Source organism: Macaca mulatta, chromosome 15 (genome assembly GCF_049350105.2).
Source record: "Macaca mulatta isolate MMU2019108-1 chromosome 15, T2T-MMU8v2.0, whole genome shotgun sequence".
In the NCBI taxonomy this organism is placed as follows: Eukaryota; Metazoa; Chordata; class Mammalia; order Primates; family Cercopithecidae; genus Macaca; species Macaca mulatta.
The window spans coordinates 20,800,147-20,817,453 of record NC_133420.1 but is presented as its reverse complement, the minus strand read 5'-3'; the positions used below and the strand labels follow the sequence as shown (position 1 = coordinate 20,817,453).

The 17,307-nt window shown below is 48.7% G+C and overlaps 1 protein-coding gene across 50 annotated transcripts in view; it reads left to right on the top strand.

Annotated features, from left to right (window-relative positions):
- Positions 1-12,403: 12,403 nt before the first annotated feature.
- RALGPS1 (Ral GEF with PH domain and SH3 binding motif 1) overlaps positions 12,404-17,307 on the top strand; it is a 309,094-nt gene continuing 304,190 nt past the window's right edge. For 22 of the 50 annotated variants that reach the window (XR_013405554.1, XR_013405555.1, XM_077967960.1 and 19 more), the window contains exon 1: positions 12,404-12,634. Coding sequence is in view for 7 of the 50 variants with exons in the window: in XM_077967925.1 (XP_077824051.1) it covers positions 14,593-14,632 (40 nt within the window). In the remaining 43 variants the exon portion in view is untranslated. Of the gene's footprint in view, positions 12,635-12,993; positions 13,095-14,495; positions 14,633-17,307 lie in introns of those variants that run through there. The other 28 variants (XM_077967959.1, XM_077967942.1, XM_077967951.1 and 25 more) reach the window with 8 other exon arrangements.

The window sequence follows — 17,307 nt, the reverse complement described above, 5'->3', positions numbered from 1 at the left end:
AATTTGTCTGAGTAACTGGAGGGCTATGCAGCCTGTCTGTGTGACTGTCATGGAGGCCTGTTTATGTGATTGTCAAGGAGAACTGTCCTGCCACAGGAAGGCCTGCTCTCTGTGGGCACACCACCCTCCCAGCACCTTGATGTGTTCAACCTAGAACCTCTCTGAAGCCCACAGTTTAGGGGACTTTATAGAGGCTTTATTACATAGGCATGATGGATTACATCATTGGCCACTGGTGATTGAAGTCAATCTCCAGCCCTTCTCTCCTGTCTGAGAGTTGGGGGTCAGGGTTGAAAGTTCCAACCCGCTAATTACAAGGTTGGTTCCCCAGGCAATTAGTGCCCAACCCCAACCCCAATGCTATCTAGGGGCCCACCAAGAGTCATCTCATTAGCATAAACACAGGTATGGTTGAAAGGAGCTTATTATGAATAACAGAAGATGCTCCTCTCACCTCTGTTACTCAGGAAATTACAAAGATTTTAGGAGCTCTCTGCCAGGAACCAGGGATGAAGGCCAAATATATATTTTTTATTATGTTGCAGTGTCTCAAGATGGTTACTTTCATTGCAGCTACTATCCCAGATATGGAATCTATTGCAGCAAATCAGCATAGTCCTTGGTACTTGGTATGCAGATACCGATTTAGAAAAATGTCCTTTTTCTTCTTTTTTTTTTTTTTTTTGAGACGGAGTCTCACTCTGTCATCCAGGCTGGAGTGCAGTGGCACGATCTTGGCTCACTGCCACCTCCACCTCCCAGGTTCAAGCGATTCTCCTGCCTCAGCCTCCTGAGTAGCTGGGATTGCAGGTGCCTGCCACCACGCCTGGCTAATTTTTGTAATTTTAGTAGAGACAGGGTGTCACCTTGTTGGTCAGGCTGGTCTCAAACTCCTGACCTCGTGATCTGCCTGCCTCGGGCTCCCAAAGTGCTGGGATTATAGGCGTGAGCCAGCGCGCCTGGCCAAAAAGTCCTTTTTGTTTATGCAAAATTGCAGGGACCACCAGAAGTAATTTGCTTTAACCTAACATAGTCAACTATATACCTTTTTCATCTCTCCTCAGGGCTTTCTCAACTCTCTTGCCCTCTTTCATAATCTAGTCCACGGAGATCTTGGTTGTCTTGATATCCCGTAGAACGTCACACTGGTGGACTACATTGATAAATCATGTGTACTGGTGTCAAGCATACAGGATAAAGCAAGGTCAAGACCAAGGTGTGATTGATAACTGACAAAGTTACAATAAGCCACTTTTAGATTGTTTATTACTCAGACAGCAAAAAGAATAGCTCATGGGGAGCCAACATCTTTGGCGACTAAGAAGCTGATAGTAGGCTGCAGCTAAGCAGTTTGCAGGACTGATTGTGTAGCTCTATCTATTCTGAGGGGTTGATCTGGGAAGTCTCATACCTCATCAGAACCTGGGAGCAATGAGAAACTATCTCATGATAGCCTATGGAAGATAGGAAGGTGAGTCCTCACAAGCTTTCCATCTTATGTTCCAAGAGGATTTCAAGGCATTCTTCCAGGACTTAGGTAAGCTGCCATTCCAGCTTTTTTTTTTTTTTTTTTTTTTTTTTTTTTTTTTTTTTTGAGACAGAGTCTTGCTCTGTTGCCGGGCTGGAGTGCAGTGCCATGATCTCAGCTCACTGAAACCTCTGCCTCCTGGGTTCAAGCAATTCCCCTGCCTCAGCCTCCCAAGTAGCTGGGACTACAGGCGTGTGCCACCACACCTGGCTAATTTTTTGTATTTTAGTAGAGACGGGGTTTCACCATGTTGTCCAGGCTGGTCCCGATCGCCTGACCTCATGATCCACCCACCTCAGCCTCCCAAAGTGCTGGGATTACAGGCGTGAGCCACTGCGCCCGGCCACAATTCAAGCTTTTAATGCATGGCCTCTGTGGATAAGTGCACGTTGCCAGAGTGCCATGGAGGAGCCATTCCTCTACAATTGGATTACAGGGCAGGAAATAGCAAGTACCTTAGATATCTTAGACACATGTGAGCCAAAGAGTGGGAAATAAACCCCCCAAAGATTCAGGGGCCCACTACCTCAATGAAGCTCCTGAGGGTCCAGTGGTTTGGGAGAATGTTGGGATATTCCTCCTAATGTGAAATAAGATGTTTCACCATACACTGCTTGTCATTAAAAAGAAACACAATGCTTGGTGAGACTTTTTGGATTTTGGATACAACATATATTCTATTTGAGTGAGCTGCTCTGACCCAGTTACCAGTAACCTGTTGAGCTGCTGGTTTTGAGTGGGACCTATAGCAAGAGAAAGGTCTGGAGAAATCCAGACTGCAGTACCAGGTTTTCTGCCACTTGGGCCTTATGACTAAGTAGATTCTTTGATGCTCCATGTGCATATGGTTAATAGGAGTGCTCCATGGAGCCTCTACCAAGCCCCAATAGGAGGATACAGACCTCCGCAAAGTCATACCCTTGTCTGTAGACAAGTTTCTCCTTTTGAGAAACATCTCATGTCTTGCTACTGAGCCCTTGTTGAAATTGAACACCTGATGCGGGAACGGTGGGTGACTATGTGACTGAGCTGCTCATCATGCATTGAGTATTATCTGATCCACCAAGCTGTAAGGTTGAGCGTGGGCAGCCGCAATCCATCATCAAGTGGAAATGGTGTGGCTGGGCGCGGTGGCTCATGTCTGTAATCCCAACACTTTGGGAGGCTGAGGCGGGCAGATCACGAGGTCAGGAGTTGGAGACCAGTCTGACCAACATGGTGAAACCCCGTCTCTACTAAAAATACAAAAATTAGCTGGGAGTGGTGGTGCATGCCTGTAATCCTAACTACTTGGGAGGTTGAGGCAGGAGAATTGCTTGAACCTGGGAGGCAGAGGTTGCAGTGAGCCAGATTTCACCATTGTGCTCCAGTCTGGGCTACAAGAGTAAAACTCCATCTCAAAAAAATATATATATATATGTATCAATATATAATGATATTTTATGTGTTTCTGTTTAGAGATACCTTGTTAATATACACTGTTGATTTGTTAACATTAAACTCGGCTGGGCGTGGTGGCTCATGCCTGTAATCCTAGCACTTTGGGAGGCTGAGATGGGCGGATCACTTGAGGTCAGGAGTTTGTGACCACCCTGGCCAACATGGTGAAACCCCATCTCTACTAAAAATACAAAAATTAGCCGGGCGCGGTGGCAGGTGCCTGTAATCCCAGCTACCTGGGAGGCTGAGGCAGGAGAATCACTGGAACCCAGGAGGTGGAGGCTGCAGTGAGCTGAGATCGCATCACTGCAGTCCAACCTGGGCTACAGAGTGAGACTTGGTCTCAAATAAACAAGCAAACAAACAAACAAACAAAAACACACGGACACACATGAAACTCACACCCAGCAGCACTATAACTTATGCCTGAATGAAGCTTTATCTAACTCATATATGTTCTCAGTAAGGTCCCACTATAGCCGGCTCGTGCTCAGGAACACCAGAGAGCATTTCAGCGCTATACCCGGGGCCAGTTTAATCAGTGCAATCACCCAGAAAAAGCAAAAAAATATGAAAAATATAGCACTAAATAGATGGAGAAAGGATATTTATTTATAGCACAAGAGTTGGAACAAGAAGACAGAGTGTTGTTTGACCTCAGCCGGGAATGTATATATCGACTGACTCAAATTTTTACTGCTCTGTGCATGTCCATGAATGACCACAAAAGTGCTGCGAGTATTCATTCTGGGATACAAATAAATTGTAGTGAGCAGGCTAATTCACAAATATGGAACTGGAATCCATGAATAATGAGGACCAACCGTATGTCTGTTTCAGCATGCCCACTTCTGCCATCTGCCAGGGTAGAGGAAGATGGTAGAGAATTTCCACTTCACTGAGAATTGGCCATTGTTTTCGCCAGGCTTCTGAGAGCCACCCCAGTAGCTGTATTCCTCACTGGGGTATTAAATCCCTTGTCCTGGCCGGGCACGGTGGCTCACGCCTGTAATCCTAGCACTTTGGGAGGCTGAGGTGGGTGGATCACTTGAGATCAGGAGTTCGAGACCAGCCTGTCCAACATGGTGAAAACCCATCTCTTAAAAAAAAAAAAAATCAGCTGGGTGTGGAGGTGTGCGCCTGTAGTCCCAGCCACTCAGTAGGCTGAGACAGGAGAATCGCTTGAACCCAGGAGGCAGAGGTTACAGTAAGCTGAGATTGTAGCACTGCACTCCAGCCTGGGCAACAGAGTGAGACTCCTGTCTCAAATAAATAAATAAATAAATACATCCCTTGTCGGGAGAAAGTGTCCCTAAGTGAATGATTTCTTGCTTATCCAATCTTACATTCCAGCTTCCTTGATTGAGTACCCGCCAAATCCAATCTCAGGGGTACTCCCCTGGCTTGTGCCAGTACAAACCGGTTAATTTTTGCAATCTAGGGAGGGGATCTCTGTTCTCCCTTGTTTGGTCCAGTCTATCCCCAGCCAGGTTACTTTGGGATTTAATCCTAGTTTCCAGCCTGGCAGCCAGGAGTGGAAGCAGGGGCACCACCCACGGGGGCATGTGTCACCTGTGGCAGAAGAACCTCTGTAGCATCTTCCAGCACAGCAATAGCTCCAGTCCTAACTCAGCTTGGGAAGCCTGGGGTTTATCTCGTGGAGTCAACATCCTCAGGGATATCCATCCAGATGTCCTTATCCCATGTTTTAGAATCTTTGGTTTACCCCACCAGGGGATCCTGACCTTCACACAATAGACCTTCCTTGCCTGAATATTCAAACATCTCTGGGCCTCTTCAGCCTGCAACTCAATTGTGTCTGTCCTCCACCACCACAGGTGATAAGAGCCTTTTTATAAGCTACCATCCAGCTCTCTGGCTCTCATGCTTAGCCCTTAACTGCCCCTGAACAGCTCTCAGTCTCTCCTTATCCTTCTCCAACACAGCCAGTCAACTAACTTCTTCTGTCTTTGTCCACATTGTTCTCCCCATATTTTTCAGACTCTGGAAAATATGTGCCCAGCACAGCATTCTCCTCCATGGGGCTATTTTCCCAGGTTGCTGTCAGTGAAATCTTTAGCACGTGAGCCACCACCTTGTTCCAGGGACTATCTGTGCTCCAGCAAGAGGGTATTCTCTGTACCTATTGAGCAGTGGTAAATCATCCCAAATCCACATCTCACCATCTATTTTCGCTGCCTATTCCTGGTGCTTCTTGTGTCTGTCCAGGTTCACTAAGAAGCAGGTGCCACAACAGAATTAAACATGCAAGGATTGGCCGGGTGTGGTGGCTCACGCCTGTAATCCTGACACTTTGGGAGGCCAAGGCGGGCAGATCACGAGGTCAGGAGTTCGAGACCAGCCTGGCCAATATGGGGAAACCCCATCTCTACTAAAAATACAAAAATTAGCCGGGTGTGGTGGCGTGTGCCTGTCATCCCAGCTATTCAGGAGGCTGAGGGAGGAGAATCACTTGAACCGAGAGGCGGAGGTTGCACTGAGCCGAGATCGCACCACTGCACTCTAGTCAGGGAGACAGAGTGAGATGCTGTCTCAGAAAAACAAAAACGATGCAAGGATTTTATCAGGGGGAAATGGGCGGGGAGCTGGGACAGGTTGAGAGAGCCATCAGACTGTGAATCAAGTCTGACCTCAAGTAAAGAAGAGAGGGAAGGGGGTGTGTGGAAGCATTCCATACTACCACACACAGTCCAACAAAGGGTCAGCAAGGCTGTCGGGCTGTCTTTGAGCCAAAGATTATCTATCACCAGAGGACTCCCATTGTCACCCGGGGACAGGCCTGCCTTAGTATTCCTGCCATGGTCAGTCGTTGGGTGCAGCCCACGGGTAACATGGCTTTGGTGCCAATGCTTTGATGGATTTCAGGGTGCAGAAGCTGAACCCTTGGTCAGATAACCTCCCTATAGTTGGAAGTCTGCCAGGTGCATTCTCATGGTCACGACAGGATGAACTCACTTTTCCTCAGGAGCACCCTGCAAGATAGGTGCTCTGGATATTATCTTCTCAGAAATGAGAAAACAGAGGCATAAAGAGCTTTGGATACTTGTCCAAGGCCACATAGATGGGAAGTGGAAAAGCCAAGATTGTTTCCTAGAACTGACCAAATTCAAAATTTCACTCTCAGTCCCTATTCTTCCACCTCCTTCCTGTTTCCCGTTATTGATGGCTGCTTTCCCTGACGCCCCTTGGTGGCACCTCACCATTGTACCTTTTTGCACAGGAAAAGCATCTGTGTCCCTAATGACAGTGCTCTTTCCTGCACCCTATTTTCTGTCTTCTGATGCCCCCAGAGATACCAGCTGCCAGGATCTGGAGGATACTTTATTCCAGAATCCTTATAACACTTCGGTGTCGATGGCCTCTGAGCAGGAGCTACCTCTTAGGCAACAGAAAAGAGTGGGTTGTGGCCTGTATTAGTTCTTTTGCTGTGTAACAATTTTATCCCAAATGTGGCAGCTTAAAATAACACACATTTATTATCTCAGTGTTTCTATAGGTCAGGGACAGCTTTGCTAGACCCTCTTCTTCAGAGTCTCACAGGCTATAATCAAGGTGTTGGCTGTGACTGCAGTCGCATCTGAGGCTCAACAGGTGAAGGATCTGCTTCTGAGCTCATGCGATTATTGGCAGCATTCTGTTCCTTTCAGGCTGCTGGGCTGAGGGCCCCAGTTTCTTTTTTCCTTCCCTCCCTCCCTCCCTCCCTCCCTCCCTCCCTTCCTTCATCCTTCCTTCCTCCTTCCTCCCTCCCTCCCTCCCTCCCTCCCTCCCTCCCTCCCTCCTTCCTCCCTCCCTCCCTCCCTCCCTCCCTCCCTTCCTTCCTTCCTTTTTTTTCTTGAGATGGAGTCTCACTCTGTTGCCTAGGCTGGAGTGCAATGGCACGATCTCGGCTCACTGCAACCTCTGCCTCCTGGGTTCAAGTGATTCTCCTGCCTCAGCCTCCTGAGTAGCTGGGATTACAGGTGTGCGCCACCACACCCGGCTTATTTTTGTATTTTTAGTAGAGATGGGGTTTCACCATGTTGGTCAGGCTGGTCTTGAACTTTTGACCTCATGATCTGCCCACCTCGGCCTCCTAAAGTGCTGAGATTACAGGCGTGAGACACCGTGCCTGGCCAAAGGTCCCCAGTTTCTTGCCGGCTGGTGGCTGGAGGCTGCCCTCCGTTCCTTGCTGCATGGTCTTCTCTATAGGGCAGCTCTCACCATGGCGATCTTCAAGGCCAGCAAGAGCGTCTCCTAGCAAGATGGGTTACGGTTTTCTGTAATGCAATCACATACATCCTAAAGCCTTTGGCTCATTCTATTGGCTAGGAGCAAGTCAGGTCCTGCCCACGCAAGGGCAGGGACATCATGAGGTGGGCATTATGGGGGCACCTTAGAGTCTGTCTGCCACACCTTCCTTATGGGTCAGCATCTCTAATCCTTATAACACTTCGGTGTTATAACCATCCCAAGTTTGGCTCTCCATGAAGTATAAGTCTGTACGAAGACAGCTGGGTTGAGGATTGACCCTTGGTGATTTCTCCAATCCTCCTTTCCTCCTGTGGCTCAAAAGTTCCTTTCCCTCTTGAGAATGATTCAAACACATCAGATACTAAGAATGTGCCCATTTCACCAGCACATCACACTTTGACAGTGAACTCTAGTGGGCACAGCTAGGATCCTCTCCACATCCTGTTACACATATTTAAGCATGGGAATGATGGGATTGACCAGACTTTACAATAACTTTATTTAATTAATTACTTTATTCATTTTTTTGAGATGAAGTCTTGCCGTACTGCCCAGGCTAGAGTGCAGTGGTATGATCTTAGCTCACCGCAGCCTCCACCTCCTGGGTTCAAGTGATTCTCCTGCTTCAGCCTCCCAAGTAGCTGGGACTACAGGCGCATACCACTGTACCCAGCTAATTTTTGTATTTTTAGTAGAGACGGGGTTTTACCATGTTGGCCAGGCTGGTTTCAAACTTCTGACCTCAGGTGATCTGCCCGCCTCGGCCTCCCAAAGTGCTGGAATTACAGGTGTGAGCCACCGCACCTGACCAACAATAACTTTAAAACATAGCTATATTGGACAGGTGTGGTGGCTCACACTTGTAATCCCAGTACTTTAGGAGGCCGAGGTGGGTGGATCACGAGGTCAGGAGATCAAGACCATCCTGGTCCTGTCTCTACTAAAAATACAAAAAATTAGCTGGGCATGGTGGCGGGCGCCTGTAGTCCTAGCTACTTGGGAGGCTGAGGCAGGAGAATCACTTGAACCTGGGAGGCAGAGGTTGCAGTGAGCCAAGATTGTGCCACCTCACTCCAGACTGGGCAACAGAGCGAGACTCTGTCTCAAAACAAACAAACAAACAAACAAACAAACAAACAAAAGAACAGCTTTATTGAGATATAATTAACCCAATTAGAGAGCATAATTCGGCCAGACATGGTGGCTCATGCCTGTAATGCCAGCATTTTGGGAGGCCAAGATGGGCAGATCACTTGAGGTCAGGAGTTCAGGACAAGACTGCCAACAAGGTGACACCCCGTCTCTACTAAAAATACAGAAATTAGCCAGGTATTGTGGCGTATGCCTGTAGTCCCAGCTACTCAGGAGGCTGAGGCAGGAGAATTGCTTAAACCCAGGAGCTGGAAGCTGCAGTGAGCTGAGATCATGCCACTGCACTCCAGCCTGGGCAACAGAGTGAGACTGTTATTTAAAAAAAAAAAAAAAGCAAGAGTATAATTCAATGGCTTTTAGTATATTCAGAGTTTTACAACCATCACCACAATTAATTTTAGAACACTTTCATCCTCTTCCAAAGAAACTCCTAATTTGTTGCCCCTAAATCCTCCTCTCCTTCAGCCTTAGACAGCCACTTTGTCTACCTTCCATCTCTACATATTTGCTTATGGACATTTCATATAAAAGGGATTGTATAATATGTGGTCTAGCTTCTTTCGCTTAGCATATTTTCAAGGTTCATCCATGTAACCATATTTTATTTATCTATTCATCACTTGATAGATGTTTGGGTTATTTACATTTTTTGATATTGTGAATAATGCTGCCATGAACATCTGTGTACAAGTTTTTGTGGGGACATATTGTCTCCATTTTTTCTTGGGTGATATGTAGGAGTGGAATATTGAGTCAGATATGCTAACTTTATGTTTTCTAAAGTGGTTGTACCATTTTATATTTCCACCAGCAGTGTATAAGAGTTCCATTCTCTCTCTTTTTTTTTTTTATTTGAGACGGAGTTTCACTATTGTCCCCCAGGCTGGAGTGCAATGGTGCAATCTCAGCTCACTGCAAACTCCACCTCCTGGGTTCAAGCGATTTTCTTGCCTCAGCCTCCCTGGAATTACAGGGAGGGTTGCTGGGATTACAGCTGCCTGCCACCACACCCAGCTAAGTTTTTTTTTGTATTTTTAGTAGAGATGGGGGTTTCACCATGTTGACCAGGCTGGTCTTGAACTCCTGACCTCAGGTGATCCACCCGCATTGGCCTCCCAAAGTGCTGGGATTATAGGCGTGAGCCACCATGCCCAGCCAAGGGTTCTATTCTCTTTACCTTCTCACCAACACTTGTTATTGTCTACCTTATTTGTCATAGCCATCCTAATGGGTATGAAGTGGTATCTCCTTGTGGTTTTGATTTGCATTTCCCTAATGGCTAATGATATTGAGCACTTTTTCATGTGCTTATTGACTACTGTGTATCTTCTTTGGAGAAATGACTATTCAGATCCTTCTCTTTCTCTTTCTCAGACTGCGCTTGGCTTTATTGCTTTAAGAAACCTATTGTTTCTTGCTTATCACCATCTAAGCTTTTCTGTCATCTTTAACACTGAACTCCCTTCTTCTCTGCTTCATTTTACTCCCATAGCACTTTTCTCTATCTAGCCTGCTACAGTAAATATTGATTTTTAATAGCTGTCTTACCCCACTAGAATGTCAACTCCACGAGGACAAGAATTTTTGTCTCTTTTATTCACTGCTGTTTTCTCAGCATTTATAGTAGCACTTGGCACATAGCAGAGAACCATTAGATATTTGTAGAAAGAATGAATACATCCTTCTGGAAGCATCAAGAATCAAGATTAAATGACCTTTTCTCATCTTAAAATTGAGTTTACAATAACTTCTTATATATCACAAAATAATCTGTGTTCATTGAAGAAAACTTAGAAAGTATGCATAAGCATAATAAAAGTATAGATGCCATTTAGCAAGCGTATATTGCACACACTTCTGTGCTTGCCCCAAGTCACACAGGTAAATATAATAGTAGCCAATGTTTATTGAGGTCCTGTTAGGTGCCAGGCCCTCTTCCATGTATCATCTCATTAATTCCTGCCAACAGCCTGTCTAAAGAGATGGCTACTTTTATCATTCTCATCTTTCAATAAAGAAACCGAGGCAGGTGGGGCGCGGTGGCTCATGCCTATAATCCCAGCACTTTGGGAGGCCGAGGCAGGCAGATTATCTGAGGTCAGGAGTTCGCGACCAACCTGGCTAACATGGTGAAACCCTATCTCTACCAAAATACAAAAATTAGCTGAGCGCGGTGTGTCTGGCGTCTGTAATCCCAGCTACTCGGGAGGCTGAGGCAGGAGAATTGCTTGAACCTGGGAGGCAGAGGTTACAGTGAGCCAAGATCGTGTCACTGCACTCCAGCCTGGGCAACAGAGCAAGACTCCATCTGAAAACAAAAAACAAAAAACAAAAAACAAAACCCCCCCCAAAAAAAAACCAAAAAAAAAAAAAAAAAAAAAAACCGGAGGCACATAGATATGCTAAGTAACTTGCTCACATGCACACAGCTTGCTGGTGGCAGAGCCAGGGCAGAACCATTGCACTACACTGTCTCTTGTTCTCTCTCTCTCTCTCTCTCTTTTTTTTTTTGAGATGGAGTCTCTCTCTGTCGCCCAGGCCGGAGTGCAGTGGCGCGATCTCAGCTCACTGCAAGCTCCGCCTCCCGGGTTCACGCCATTCTCCTGCCTCAGCCTCCTGAGCAGCTGGGACTACAGGCGACCGCACCACGCCCGCCTAATTTTTTTGTATTTTTAGTAGAGGCGGGGTTTCACCATGTTAGCCAGGATGGTATCTCTCTCTTTTTTGAGACAGGGTCTCGCTCTGTCATCCAGCCTGGAGTGCAGTGGCGCCATCACTTGAGGCTCACTGCAGCCTTGACCTTCCGGGCTCAAATGATCTCCCACCTCACTCTCCTGAGTAGCTGGGACTACAGCTTGCGCCACCACGCCTCGCTAATTTTTGTATCGTTATTAGAGACAGAGTCTGGCCATGTTGCCCAGGCTGGTCTCACACTTCTGAACTCAAGCAATCCTCTCGCTTTGGCTTCCCAAATTGTTGCGATTACAGGCGTGAGTCACCTCACCAGGCTCTTGCTCTCTTTATGCAAAATAATTAAGTACCTTCTTTGATGATTACCGTTTTCTTAATACAAAACAGCAGAAACTTCTCTTAATACAAAATAGCAAAAACGTCACCTTAAGGCACAGGTGGTTTAACTTCTACTGACTCTATTTTCTTTTTTGTTTCTTTTTTCCTTTCATAAGCTTTGGGAAGCATAGTAACCAATCTTTCCATATTCATTCATATTACTGCAAAATTACTTTGAAGATTGTCAAAATGACGTTCTATTTGTTCAATAATCTTTCGGAGTAGGGCAGGTCATAGTACCTTCTCTCTGTGGGAGGCAGAAAAGAGTTTTGCTGTGGTGCTAGATTTCCAGGGCTTCACAGACCTGGCTTCAATTGTCTTTGCAACTTATTATCCCTGCGACTTTAGCCAAATGACTTAACCTCTGTGCTCACCTCACCATGCCTGGCACAGAGTAAAGGATGTGGGAGCAGGGAGACAGGATCCGGGCTCATTCCCCAGCTTTGCGCCTGTGTGGTCTTGGGCAAGTCCCTTCACCTCGTTGGGCCTAACTTTGCCCAGCTGTAAAATGTATGAGACCCCAGGATCTCCGAGGTTTCTTCTGGCTCTGACGTTCTGGGCTCTGTGCCTACCTCCCAGCTGTGAAGAATGGGCACTAAGGCGATGTCTCGCTCAAAAAACCATTTTTGTTGAAAACGATAAATCCCAGGTAGGGATTTAGGGGGGATAGTGGTTGAGGCCTGGACGGCCGTGTGGGGAATGAGATGCGCGGCTATTTCTAGGCAGGAGATGGGCGTGGCGGGTGGCGGGCGGCGGGCAGAGTGTGCTGGCAGCGCAGCATCCCTGCAGGCGGAGAGGGCGTCTGCAGATGAGCGCGGAGGCCGAGGCCCGGGAGGACCGCGGATGCAGCGGCTGCGCAGTGGCACGACCAGCCGGCCGATTTGCGTGTCTCCACCCCTGCAACGAGCTGGTTGGGGGGCTGTTCTGGCGCCGCGCGCCGATTGGATGAGCGGCCCGCCGCTCAGGCCCTGGAGCGGACGGTTCCTACTGCGGCTGGGCACCGGCTCCGCTCCCGCGACTGCCCGCGCTCCAGCTGCGCCCGGCCCGGCCCCGGCCCGGCTCGGCGCGGCCCCGGCCTCCAAGCGAAGGCGCCGCTGCCGCTGGGCCGCTCCCAGGGCCATGAGGAAGCGGCGGCTGCCACTGCGGCCCGCGTCAAGGTGACCGGCCGGGACTGCGGCGGCGGGGAGAGCGGCGGTGAGAGGCGCGGCCGGCGGGGCGGGACGGGGCGGGCCCTGAGGCCGGGCCTGAGGGAGCTGCAGGTGCGGGGGGCGGGACCCCGAGGGCCGCCGGAGCCGGGGAGGGGCCTCGGTTCGGGAGGCGGGGCCGGGCCGTGCCTGCGGGTGCCCGGCGCCGGGGCCTGGCCGGGATCCGGGGGTTCTGGGGTCCGGGTCCGGGGGCGCGCTGGTCCCCGGGAGCGTGAAGGATGGCGGGGAAGAGGCGCGGGCGCGGGGGGCGGGGCCGGGGAGGCAGTTGGGCGGGGCGCCGCGGCTGCAGGTGCGGGGGGCGGGGCCGGCGGGGCTGCCGTGGGCGGGGCTGCGGGGTGCGGCCAGCGCGCCGGACCTGGGGAAAGCACAGGTGCGGGGGGCGGGGTCCAGGGACCTGCAGCGGCGGGGGGCGGGGCCCGGGTGACTGCGGTGCGGAAGCAGGGCCCCAGGTGAGGAGCGGGCGAGGGTGGGTGGTCGTCCGCGAAGGAAAGGCCGCCGTCTCCGCTGTCCAGGGGGGTGGGCACGGGGGCTTTGGGCTCCCTGCGGATTCTGGGGGCATCCGGAAATGCCGCTAGAAGGACCGTCCGGGCCTGCCTGTGCCACTGCTGACTCGGGCTTGGAGCTCAGCTGTCCTGGTTACCGGCCGGCTGCCTCCCCTATGCTACGCCGCGCCCTAAGTGGGGCGCGCTGTTTTTCGCACCTCAGGGGCTTTCCTGTTGCTGTTGAAGGGGCATGCTAGGATGCGGGAGCCGGGGGGGTTGGCTGTCATTGGATGATAGGCTGTTGAAACATGTGTGTGCTTGAAGAGTAGTGTGAGGCTTGGAGGGGTCCTGGCTTGCTAGCTACTGGTACCAGAAGCTGCTGTAGATCTCAGCAGTGCGTCTCAGAAAGACTGAAATGGCAGCCTGGTAAGAGGGGAGAGCAGGGATGAGAATTCAGAAGCTTTTGACTATGCTACCTGGGAGAGTTTTTCACCTGTTTCCTCCGTTGCAAAATGAGCATGTTAGTACCTGCCTGTGCGTCTCCCAGGGGCCTGGTGAGAATAGGATGAAACAGTGCCTACTGAGCAAATCGCTGGATAAAGTTGAGTTTCCCTTTTCTTATGCCGATGGGCAGGTTGGATTCAGGGACTGGAGAGTCTAAAGAAGAGAGGGTTTGTTTCTAGTTAAGAGGTGAGACTAGACCACTTTCTTTTCGCAGTTTGGGATGCGGTTTTTTTTGGGAGTTCCCAAAAGACTCAGCTGTGTCTTAGATCGTGACTGCTTCTCCTGCGAGGCCTCTGACGGAGCTGCTGCAACGCAGGGAGCAGTGGCAAGTGGAAGCAGAAGAACATTTGTTTGCTGACCTTTAGACCCCAACCCCGGTGAGGACTCTGAGCTGGAGCATAAAGCTCAGGCCTGAGGCTATGGAAGTCCCTCTGCTCCCATCCAAGTACAGACCCCGATTTTACCATATTCCAAGAGGGTCGGGTGCAGTGGGTCACGCTTGTAATCCCAGCACTTTGGGAGGCCAAGGAGGGTGGATCATTTGAGGTCAGGAGTCTGAGACCAGCCTGGCCAACATGGTGAAACCCCGTTTCTACAAAAAAATACAAAAATTAGCCGGGCATGGTGGTGGGCACCTGTAATCTCAGCTACTCAGGAGGCTGAGGCAGGAGAATTGCTTGAACCTGGGAGGTGGAGGTTGCAGTGAGCCGAGATCGTGTCACTGCACTCCACCGTGGGCGATGGAGTGAGACTCCTCCGTCTCAAAACACACAGAAATCCCAAAAAGAAGACCCCTGAAAGAAGGCAATGCCTGACTCCACTGTGTACCCACAGGGGCAGGGAGAAGGAAGCAAGATGACAGGGCTCTTTCTGAATTTCAGAAGAGTGTTATATACCCATGTATGTGACCTTTCGAAGCCCAGTGCCTCTGCTTGCTGGTAGTTGACCAGTCCAAACTGTAATGCCTCCCTCCTACCTTCATTGCATGGACAGAAGCGAAGGTAGGTGGATACTTCTCTACTAACCTGCATTTTTTTTCCCCCACTATAGAAGTGTGGGACTTTTAGGGGCCAGAAACCATGGTGCTGGACTCCCTCATTACCACTAGTTGTTGCAGTGGTGACCCAGTAGCATTGAGGGGATTAGGCCCTTACTGGTGCCTGTGCTTGTGTGGCAGGTCCCAGAGGACGTAGAAGCAGCATGTGAGAGTTCTCCCACTCTGTCTTGGCAGAAATGGTGTTAATGGCTCTCAGAGATTGCTGCTATCTGAGTGACCGTCATGCTTTTTGGGTTAGAAGGAAAGCTCAAACTTGGTGGCAAAGAAGAGTTAGAACATGTGTTGAATAGTGAGGGGATTAGCAGCATTCAGAGTCTAGAGAAAGACTTCATTAATGAAAAATACTGCATCTGAGGCGCTCTGATATGGCTCTCCTCTTGAAATGGATTTTCCTTTTCAGTATGGAGGGTAAGAGCTGTGACTTGGAAGTCAGTCAGGTCTGTTTGAAACCGCAGGCTGCCACCTCCTGCTGAGTGAACCAGCACTACTTCCTTAGCTTCACAGAGCTTTGGTTTCTTTATTTGTAAAGCAAGGATAACCATGCCCACCTTGTGAGGTTGTTATGAAGAATAAATGAGACAGGAGGGGAGAAGGCACCTGATCCACCCGGTTAGGGTCCTGTCCTGTCTCTCACTGCCTGCCCATCTTTCAACACAAGCCGCTCAGAACAGCATGTAACATGCAAGGAGAGCAGGACAGGGAATTCTGAGGCCTCTATTTCTTATATAACCTTGAACAAATCCCTTCCTGTCTCCAGACCTTGGGTTTCTTAGCTGAGTGAGGAGGGTGTTAGACTATGTGATCACCAAGAGTTCTTCTAGATCTGGCCTTCTGGTTAGTCATATTTTCTTCAAAGGCAGGAGGGAGGAAACCAATGACCTGTTGTTTAGTTCTTCTTTTAAAAACGTCTGTCTAGCACCTTGCCTGGCACACAGTAGGTGCTCACTGAATGCTTGTTGAAAGAACAGATGAAGGACTTTAACTGCAAAGAAGGTGTGGCAAGTTGTCCCTGCTGCTTTTATGCATATGGTATCTGTACCTTTAACATACACTTTATTTATTGCACAAAAATATTGTAACATTAGTAAAATTAGAGAACTTCAACATAAAAGACAACAGTTGTTGCATGGTTCCATTTCATCACACATTAAGTTCATTCAATTTTTGTTCATAAACATACATAATTCTTCATGATTGCAGTCGTATGTATGTAAGCATTTGGGAAAGGCCCAGTAATAAATGATTTCTTTGAATATAGTTTAAAATTTTTTTTTTTTTTTTTAAGAGACAGGGTCTCCCTCAGTTACCCAGATTGGAGTGCAATGGCACAGTCATGGGCTCACTGCAGGCTTGACCTCCCAGGCTCAAATGATCCTCCCACCGTAGCCTCCCAAGTACTGAGCCACAACACCTGGCTAATTTTTAAATTTTTTGTAGAGATGGGAGTCTCACTATGTTGCCCAGGCTGGTCTTGAACTCCTGGGATCAAGTGATCCTCCCAACGGCCTCCCAAAGTGCTGAAATTACCGGTGTGAGCCACCACGTCTAGCAAATATAGTTTTTATTTTATATTTTGAGCAAGTAAAATAATCACACGTGGATTTTTTTTTTTTTGAGACAGAGTCTTGCTTTGTCACCCCAGCAGGCTGGAGTGCAGTGGCGCGATCTCGGCTCACAGCAAGCTCTGCCTTCCAGGTTCACGCTATTCTCCTGCCTCAGCCTCCTGAGTAGCTGGGACTACAGGCGCCCACCACTACGCCCGGCTAATTTTTTGTATTTTTTGGTAGAGATGGGGTTTCACTGTATTAGCCAGGATGGTCTCGATCTCCTGACCTTGTTATCCGCCCGCCTCGGCCTCCTAGAGTGCTGAGATTACAAGCGTGAGGCACTGTGCCCGGCTAATTTTGTGTTTTTAGTAGAGATGGGGTTTCTGCATGTTGGTCAGGCTGATCTCGAATTCTGGACCTCAGGTGATCTGCCCGCCTTGGCCTCCCAAAGTGCTGGGATTACAGGTGTGAGGCACCGTGCCGGGCCCACACATGGAATTTTTAAAGGCAAGTGGGGGAATAAATTGTAAAGTAACTGTCTGTCTTGCCTCAAGTTGACAGTTCCTAGTCCTTTTCCCTAGAGGCAGCCACTGTTACCAGTTTCTTGTTTATTATATATTCTTTCTCTTACGCAAAGAATAGCATTCTATACATACTCATTGTTGCTTCATGTATTCACTTGATTTACTTTGACGTTGTTCTAACAGTGGAAAATGTGTCAGTTAGTATGTACAGTTCCTTCTTAATAAATGTTTTTGACTGCTATAAGCACAATTTTGTACCTCCACCCCCCACTCCTCAATGATGTTTACTCAGTATTAGTTAGCAGTCATTGTTTAGAAGCCTAACAAGAGACATCCTTTGTCCTAGGAAAAAAAGTGGCCTTAGTCCCAGTGAACAGTAGATTAAAGGGCAATCCATGTATCTGGATGCAAGGCAGAGTACAGAAAGAGAAAGGAAAAGGGATTTGTTCACTGGTAATTGAGAACTGATTTTCCATGCAGGCCTTGATTCAAAGTCCAGCTCTGTCACTTACTGGCTGTGTGACTTGGAACAATTTACCTAATCTCTC